At 48.8% G+C, this 9,193-nt stretch overlaps 1 protein-coding gene across 1 annotated transcript; it reads left to right on the forward strand.

Moving 5' to 3' along the window:
* The first annotated feature begins 40 nt into the window (after window positions 1–40).
* On the forward strand, window positions 41–5,724 carry Znf408 (zinc finger protein 408). Its single transcript, XM_048428215.3, is given in 6 exon segments — window positions 41–427; window positions 701–978; window positions 1,464–1,525; window positions 1,673–1,932; window positions 4,180–5,589; window positions 5,592–5,724. Coding segments are annotated over 6 exon segments (2,130 nt in total). The 5' UTR covers window positions 41–381; the 3' UTR covers window positions 5,666–5,724.
* The last annotated feature ends 3,469 nt before the right edge of the window (window positions 5,725–9,193 follow it).

Below are 9,193 nucleotides of genomic sequence, written 5' to 3' on the forward strand. Positions count from 1 at the left end.
TTCCTGGAGTCCCGCCCACTTCCGAGAGTCACCTTCTAAAATGCCGGTCTAAGAGGTTAGACAGTAGAACTTTCCGACTCCTCACTTCCTAAGGAGGGCGGGTTGACATATTGGTTCCGCTCTTCCAGATACTGAAAGTAAGCGAGCCCCAGAAATCCTGTGTTCGTATCGTTCTCGGACAGAGTTTTGTCTAACTAGTACTTTCAAACTCCCAGTCCTGTGCTTCAGTGATGCTTAACCATCGAGATTCTTTCTTTCCTTTTTTTGGTTCTGAATTTTCTTGAGCGTAAATTTGGAGTCAAGGACTGTTTCCGAGAGGAACCTGGACAAAAAACGCTCACTTCCGGCGAAGGGGTGTTGGCGGGAGCTCTCAGATCCAGGATGAAGGAAGCGAAGGAGATGCTCTTGGGAAAGACTCTGCCGCTCCGTGAGTGACCAGTGACGTTTGCAACCCTCAGTCCTGGACTAGATGGCCCCAGCGTTTTCTAGTCAGCGCCTTTCCTCCCATCCCTTTTTCTCTCGAGCCTGGGATCCTGCTCCGGTGCCTTCCAAGGGCAGGGGCTGTCAGGGGCTGGAGTAGAGCCTTGCTTATCCCTCGGACTCCTGAGGCATAGCTGACTTTGCACTTTCCTCCTGCGTCTTTTCCCAACCCCACGCCCTCGTGGGCCGCTCCTTTCACTGCTTTCCCGTCTCCCTGCAGCCCCCGATCCGCGCCTGGGCCAGGACTCAGGATGGAGCCCATCTGGAGAAGGCTTTGCTCAGGGCCTCAAAGACTTGCCACCTGGCACAAGAGGTGCCATACTTGCTCTCAGGAGCCTCCCCCAGGGCTTGGCCTTGGGCCCTTCCCGCGCCAGGAAACACCACTTAGGGATCTGGTGTGTCGGAGAGCCTCTGCAGCTCGGACTGCATTGGGGACCTCTGGAAGTGGACTCCGTCTTGGAAGAGAAGGGCGAGGGAGTGAAGCCGCCGCACGAGGAGGTATTGAAGAATAGGACGTCTCCAGTCTGAAAGTTTGGGGAAGGGTCAGACACATCCGGACAGCGCTTCCAGTTCGTTAGAACCAGGGTATTTAAAGCCTGGGAAGTCGTTTTTGTCCCTTCACTGCCTTACTTTACCTAAGCTACAGTAACTAAAGAATGCAAATGCAAAAAGTTGTCAGCCGAATTCCTAGGGTGTCCACAGTGACAAAGGTCAGAAGCTAAAGTTACCAGGATCAGATTTGAGCTTCGTCAACTAGTTAACGCGAAATTACATGCCTCATGTTACTGGCCTGTAAAAGAAAGCAGTGGCTATTACATGATTTGGAAGGCTGGAGGAAATGATGCAAGTAAAGGGTGAATACGAAGGATTGTTTAAAACGATTGTTGCTTTTCGCTGTGCGTGGTGGCGCATTGTTAATCCCATCACTCCTTGCTCCCCGCTCCCAAAAGGAATGTGAAAGAGCTTTCATTATCTTATTCCAGGAACTGTCACTAGGCTGGTGGGGAGCCATATGTACTTGGAAACAAAGTTCAGCTTGGGTCAGGTAAGTTATCCAAATGTGCCTACACACTAAACTTGGGATAGAACCTGAAGCCAATTCTAGCTGTCTACCCAGGGGTCTTTTCCAGTATGTCCTTCCAAAGATTTGGTGAAGAGGACCTGTTGAGCCAGCTCTTGCTCTGTTTTGCAGTTTGGTGCAACAAGCTGGCCTACAGAGTGATGGAAATGTGTCCTTGGTCTGGATCAGTGAGAAGTGTCACCTGCAGGTATACCGGATTGTGTTGCCAGGCTCTGAGTTGCTGCTGTGCCCACAGTCTCCCTCCAAGAACCTAAGTGTCTTGCACCCCAGGCTAGAGGAAGAAGCAGCTGTAGTGGCGGTGGCAGAAGAGGAATCTGCTAGACACGAAGAAGTGGTCTTCCCCCGACAAGATTCAGCAGAGTCTTGCACAGGTGTGTGCTCAATACACCCTTGTCCAAGGTCATGTTGGCCTTTGGGCTGCTGGAGACCCTGTCTCAAAACAGACCGCCAAGGGCTGGACACGGCTGGGTTAGGAAAGTCCTTAGGTACAAACATGAGAGCCAAACTTGGGGTCCCAGAATCCGTGGAAAAGCTGAGTGTGGGGCCTGGAGAACTGGATCAGCGGGTAAGAGCGCTGGCTACTCTGGCTACTCTGCCAAAGGTCCTGGGTTCAATGCCCAGAGCCCACTTGGCAGTTTACAACTTTCTGTAACTCCATTTCCAGAGGATGTGCTGTCCTCACACGGACTTACATGCAGGCAGAACCCCAATGTACATTTTTTAAAAAGCACACATCTCTAAATCTAAATGTTAGGTGAGAAGGGACCAAAGGCAGAAACAGGTGTTTCCTGGGGCTCCGTGGCCAGCCGGTAAGCACCAGGTTAGGAGGCCACCTGACAATAGGTCTGTGAATTTCCACACACACAAAGCCATGTTATAAATGCCCTCTCACAGAGTGTCACAAAACTGTTTGTGATAGGAAAAACAGTATGTGGCTCGGCCTAGTAAAGGACAACAGGAAAATCATAGTGGCCTTTCAACATGTGGTTTGAGCTTGTAGTGTGGCTCTGTGCTGGAGTGCTTGGCCGTGCGAGAGGCGCTGCTCAATCCCTAGGTCTCCCAAAAGAGAGAGAAAAGGGAAATGTAGCGAGTTAGCTCGATATGGTAAATAACCAGGCCAGCTTAAGAATAACAATTATATTTTTAATGGTTATAATGAGAAACTCACACCACAAGAATGGGGAGTCCAACTTCCTCTGTGTCTTGCACACCTGGGCCCTCCCAGTTTTTTTTTCTGGGCCCCAGGTAGCCACGCCTTAACTAGATGTGATTGGTTGACAGAGATTAGAGATTCCCCATCAGGGAAAAGGAAAGAAAACCTGGTTAAGAGGATCTGGCCAAGGGTGAAGGATATAGGTCCATAATCGCACACTTGCTTCTCTTGATCAAGGAATCAAGTTCAAGCCCCCAGTAAGAAGAAAAAAAAGCTCTGATTTTAAATAGGCCTAGGACGCAATTCAGTGGTAGAGTCCTGCATACATGGAGCCCTAGGAGGGCAGCATGATATTAGAAAGTAGAACAGGGTTGGGTAAGGGCCTTGAGGACATAATAGTTCTGATTTTGTCTTTTACATGTATTTGCGTGTGTGTGAGCATGCAGAGTTGCCACAGTGCCTGGCTATTCAGGTCAGAGGACAACTTCTTTTTTTTTGGTTTTTTCAAGACAAGGTTTCTCTGTAGCTTTGGAACCTGTCCTGGAACTAGCTCTTATAGACCAAGCTGGCCTCAAACTCACAAAGATCCATCTGCCTCTGCCTTCCGAGTGCTGGGATTAAAGACATGCGCCACCACCGCCTGGTTAAGAGGACAACTTTCAGGCTTTGGGTTCTCTCTTTCCACCAGTGAAGGACTTGAGGATCACTCAGGTCCTAGGCAGCACTAGGCAGCAAGCAATACCCACTGAGGTAGCTCACTGGCCCAGGAGATTTTGGACAATCGACATAGTTTGGGGCTGTAAACTGTCATTTTATGCTTTCAATTGGAACATGGTAAGTCTTCCTTGCAATGTACAGATTTTTGTGTCTTCTTTAGAGTTTCTTGGAGCTGGGCAGTGTATTACACTGTACCATGCTTGAGGAGTCCAGAAGAGGGTCCTTATTCCCATAGGAACCAGAATTACAGGTGGTTGTTAGCCACCTTGTGGATGATGAGAGTGGAATCCTAGTCCCCTGGAAAAGCAGTGTTCTGCTCAGTCATCCCTCCGGCCTCACCTTGCCTCCTCCTGGTTCCCAGTCCTGGTCTCCTTCACCTCCCCAACAGTACCCTTCTACTTTCCTGTTGTATCCCCAGAGCTGGGACAGGGTTTCATTTTACATACGAACTCAGGCTGGGAGATGTGAGGGTCCAATCCCAGGTTGTGTCTCCAGTGGAGAAGAAGGCCCTTACTCTGAAGTGGCCTTTCTCTAGAGATTAACCAGATGGGCTTCCCTAGAAGTGTTTGATACTGGATAGGAAAGAGAAAGTGTAGCTCCTGGTCCAGGAAAGATACATGTGTAGGTTTTTCCACTGAAGAATAGGTGCTGGCCGAGCAAAAGAAAACATGGAGTATATAATTCCCCAGTAATAAATACTATCCGCTACCAAGCTTGGCTAACCCTTGAACCCCATCTTTTTCCTCAGATCCTGGTCATGAGTCACTCCATAGGATCCAAGGAGAAAACATGGTAGGTTCTGGACCTGTGGCCCCAAACCGAGATCAGCCTCTCAAGGATAACCAACCCCTTGGGCTGCTGCTTCCAGAAGACAGCATGGATAAAGATCGCCTGCTACAGACACCACCTGAACCTCAGGGCATCTTAGCTGCCCAGAAGAGCCCAGAGAGCAAGGACACCAGTTTATTAACTCCCACAGGGACCCAGGTGCAAACCTTCCCAGCCGAGAAGTTCCACGTCCCCAGCAGTGAATGCCTATCCACAGTGCAAATCTCAGAGCCCAGAACCCAGCTCCCTAGCTTCCTTGTACTGCAGTGCAGTCCTCCTGACCCGGTAGGAGACTCCTCAAAGCAGGGGCGACGATACCGATGTGGGAAGTGTGGGAAGGCGTTCCTGCAGCTGTGCCACCTCAAGAAACATGCATTTGTGCACACGGACCACAAGCCGTTCCTGTGCACCGAGTGTGGCAAGGGTTACAGCTCTGAGGAAAGCTTCAAAGCCCACATGCTGGGCCATCGAGGGGTGAGGCCCTTTGGTTGCTCACAGTGTGACAAGGCTTATGGTACCCGCAGGGACCTCAGAGAGCATCAGCTGGTTCATTCAGGTGCCCGACCCTTTGTGTGTGAGCTGTGTGGCAAAGCCTTTGCTCGCCGACCTTCCCTACGGCTACACCAGAAGACCCACCAGATGCCAGATGCCCCTTCCCCGTGCCCATGCCCAGTGTGTGGTCGGCTCCTGGCAACCCAGGGTTCACTGCGGAACCACATGAGGCTCCACACTGGGGAAAAACCCTTCCTGTGCCCACACTGTGGGCGAGCATTCCGCCAGCGGGCCAACCTCCGAGGACACTTGAGGCTGCACACAGGGGAGCGTCCTTATCGATGCCCACACTGTGCCAATACTTTCCCCCAGCTTCCTGAGCTGCGACGCCATCTCATCTCCCACACTGGTGAGGCCTACCTGTGCCCAGTGTGTGGGAAGGCCCTCCGAGACCCACATACACTGCGTGCTCACGAACGCCTCCACTCAGGGGAAAGGCCCTTTCAGTGCCCCCAATGTGACCGAGCTTACACACTGGCCACCAAGCTCCGCCGTCACCTCAAGTCCCACACGACAGATAAGCCCTACCAGTGCCCTATCTGTGGCATGGGCTATGCCCTCCCTCAAAGCCTCAAGCGGCACCAGCTCAATCATCAGCATGGGGTTTCCTCCAGCCCTTCTCTGCCTCCTGCAGCCTCTGAGTCCACCGTGGTGCTCCTGCAAAGTGAACCAGAGCTGCTGGACATGTGCAGCCAACAGGAAGTGCCCCCAAGCGGGGGTATTGTGGAGGTCAGCATCTCTGAGAAGCAGCAAAAGTGCTCTGTAGTACCCGAGGAGCCAGCCTCGTGCTGACCCACAAAGATGTGGGCTTTAGTGACTGGGCCGAGGTGGTGGAGGTGGAGGCAGGCACCTGACACCTTCCCCATGTCTGCCCCCACCCCTACAAGAGCTCTCCATAAAGACTGTTCTAGCAGATTGTGTCTGTATGACATTCTTTTTGGGTCTCCTCTAGATACAGGAACCAAGTTGACTGGCTCTTAGGGTTGGGAAAGCTCAGCTATCAAACCACAGGTCACATGTCCTCTGGAGATCAGGTTTTAGTTAATTTTGACTGCTTTTCATGGCATCTAAAAGAAGGGTTCTCAACCTGTGGGTCATGACCCCTTTTATAGAGGACTTAGGCCTAATAAGACTGTTGTAAATCACATACTTAAAATTCATAGATGTAGCAAATTTACAGTTATGATGAAGTAGCAATAAAAAATGTTATAGTTAGGGGGTCACCACAGTTCTAAAGGGTTGAAATGTGGGCACTGGAGAGATGGCTCAGAGGTTAAGAGTACCTGCTGTTCTTCCAGAGGTTCTGAGTTATTTCCAGCAGCCACATGGTGGCTCACAACCATCTGTAATGAGATGTGGGCATACATGCAAGCAGAACATATGTGTGTGTGTATGTGTGATATATATATGTGTGTGTGTGTATATATATATTGTGGGTAGGGGGTCAAAACCTTAGGAAGGTTGAGAACCACTGGTCTAAGGAAAAAGCAAATCTCAAATTTGTATCAATATACAAAGTTTGTACACAATATACAAAACTCCAATGTAAAATATTTAAAACTATTAGTAGTTCCTTTCTAAAGATAGAATCAATAATCTACCTTTTTATCCTATCATATCTGTATCCCCCTTTTTTCTTTCCAAAACAAGAACTCTAATCTCCTTTGTTCAGCTTTCCTCTTTTTGGTTTTTCAAGACAGGGTTTTTCTCTGTAGCTTTGGAGCCTGTCCTGGAATTCTAGACCAGGCTGGCCTTGAACTCACAGAGATCTACCTGCATTTGCCTCCCAAGTGTTGGGATTAAAGGTGTGTACCACCATCGCCCAGCGGAGGCAACTGTATCTTTAGACAATCTTGAAAAGAAAAATTTGGGTTAATTGTCAAGTCCTGGGAGAGGTGGCTGTACCATTTGTTGTTCAGTCTCTGCGTAATGGGAAAGGGCAGGATTTGTCTCACGCCCCGCCTAGAGTAGTCTGTTAGGCTAAATCATCTCAGCTAGTCACCTCAGAATGGTTCTGAACAGTTTGTAATCCAAAGCCAATCTGTAGGTGATGTTTTTCAGCTTAGTGGTGTTATCATAGTCTTGGAGGAATTGTCGTTGTGGGGCCCCATCCTCCTTATGGAGACTGCAAAGGTCACTATTAGGCATGCTCATGGTTCACTGCAAAAAACTGATGGAGACTAAAACCTGAAATCATGTACAGGAAGGTAGATGAAACCTTTTTCTTTTTTTTAATTTTTTATTGATTTTTATTGAGCTCTACATTTTTCTCTGCTCCCCTCCCCTTCAATCCTCCCCCAGGGTCCTCATGCTCCCGATTTACTCAGATCTTGTCTTTTTCTACTTCCCATGTAGATCAGAGCTATGTATGTCTCTCTTAGGAAACTTTTTGTTGTCTAGGTTCTCTGGGATTGTGATTTGTGTGCTGATTTTCTTTGCTTTATGTTTAAAAACCACTTATGAGTCAATACTTGTGATAATTGTCTTTCTGGGTCTGGCTTACCTCACTCAAAATGATGTTTTCTAGCTCCATCCATTTGCCTGCAAAATTCAAGCTGTCATTATTTTTTTCTGCTGTGTAGTACTCCATTGTGTAAATGTGCCACATTTTCCTTATCCATTCTTTGGTCGAGGGGCATTTAGGTTGTTTCCAGGTTCTGGCTGTGACAAACAATGCTGCTATGAACATAGTTGAGCACATGTCCTTGTGGCACGATTGAGCATCCTTGTACCCAAAAGTGGTATTGCTGGGTCTTGAGGAAGGTTGTTTCCTAATTTTCTGAGAAATCGCCACACTGACATCCAAAGGGGTTGTACCAGCTTGTATTCCCACCAGCAATGCAGAAGTGTTCCCTTTTCCCCACAACCTCTCCAGCATAAGTTGTCATCAGTGTTTTTGATTTTGGCATTCTTATAGGTATAAGATGAAATCTTAGAGTTGTTTTGATTTGCATTTCTCTGATGACTAAGGATGTAATATTTCCTATTTTTAACATGGGAGAAAAATTATTTTTAACTATCCCACTCCCTTAATTTCCAGTTATCTAACCAGATCTGCTGACGATGTGTGAGGCTGTTTGTTGCTGTGCAGCACAGCTGGGCAGAGACACAGGTGGTGCACAGCCTAGCTGAGGGCAGCTGCAGCCGCTGTGAACTGAGAGCGTGTGGTCTTCACAGCAACAATACAGCCTGAGATGGTGTAGCAGTGGGGTGGGGGTATCCTCCGGAAGCATGCAGCAAACAGGGAGAAGGAGCCAGCCATCTGCAAACCTGACCCAGGGGAGCGTGTCGGGGAAGCAGGCATGGTGGGAGCTGCCTGGAGGCAGAGCCAGCCGTCCAGGGAGGCAAACTCGAGTCTGGGCGGCAGTTGGAACTTGTAGAGAAGGTGAAACAGGAAAATCCCAAACTTGCTCAGAGGTCCTGGGGCAAGAAAGGAAAAACCAGCTGGTGGTGGTGTTGGCTCCAGGGCTGCAAAGCCAGGGTTGAGAAGCTATCTCATGGTTTCTTGGCCCACACTGGGTGCAAAATGATGTGTTTATCTAATTATTCTTTATCAATAAAAAATTTTTTATCAATAAAAAATATATATATCAGGGTAAGAAACTGAATGATCAGAGAAGCGGTGGAGAAGCCAACAGTGACCTCCTACCTCTTCCATTCCCCTACCCTCTCTCAACCCCACCTTACTATTTCCTGTCTTCCATCTGAACTCAGTCCTAGTCAACTCAAAGCAAACTTTATTGTCAGAATGCAATCAAAATTTCACACAATATCCCAGAGTGCATCTCACTGCAGCAACCATGCGGCAGTGTCTGCCCATGCTATTCGGCGTCCTGGAAGCACTCTGCTCCTTCCTGAACTCTGCAGTCAATGGGATGCTTTGGGCGATTGAGGCCGTCCACCCCTCGGGAACATTCCCACACCTAAACACAGGTGGAGAGCTTTCTCTGTTCAGGCTGATAGAGTGAGGTCAGAACAAAGTCAACACTCTTGACAACCTGGGGTTTGGGAGTCAGTTCTGCTATCGCAGGCACAGTGAGTCTGGTGTTTAGAGATGAGGAGATAGGCCTGGAAAGGCCACAGTCATGAGGTCTGTCAGCAGCAGAGCCAGGACTGCACACAGCCTTCGGATGCCTAGGGATGCCTAGTGCTCTGTGTCTCACGTGAATGGCAATGTCCATCCTTGGAAAGACTGACCGTTAGTGTCAAGTAATTCTTAATAATGTGGTGTATAGAATCAAACACAAACTGGATGGTGGTGGTACATGCCTTTAATCCCAGCACGTAGGAGATAGAGGCAGACAGACCTGAGTTCAAGGCCAGTCTGGTCTGCAGAGCAAGTTCTAGGACAGTCAAGGCTACACAGAGAAACCCTGTCTTGA

This window comes from Myodes glareolus, chromosome 10, assembly GCF_982192425.1.
Source record: "Myodes glareolus chromosome 10, mMyoGla1.1, whole genome shotgun sequence".
NCBI lineage: Eukaryota > Metazoa > Chordata > Mammalia > Rodentia > Cricetidae > Myodes > Myodes glareolus.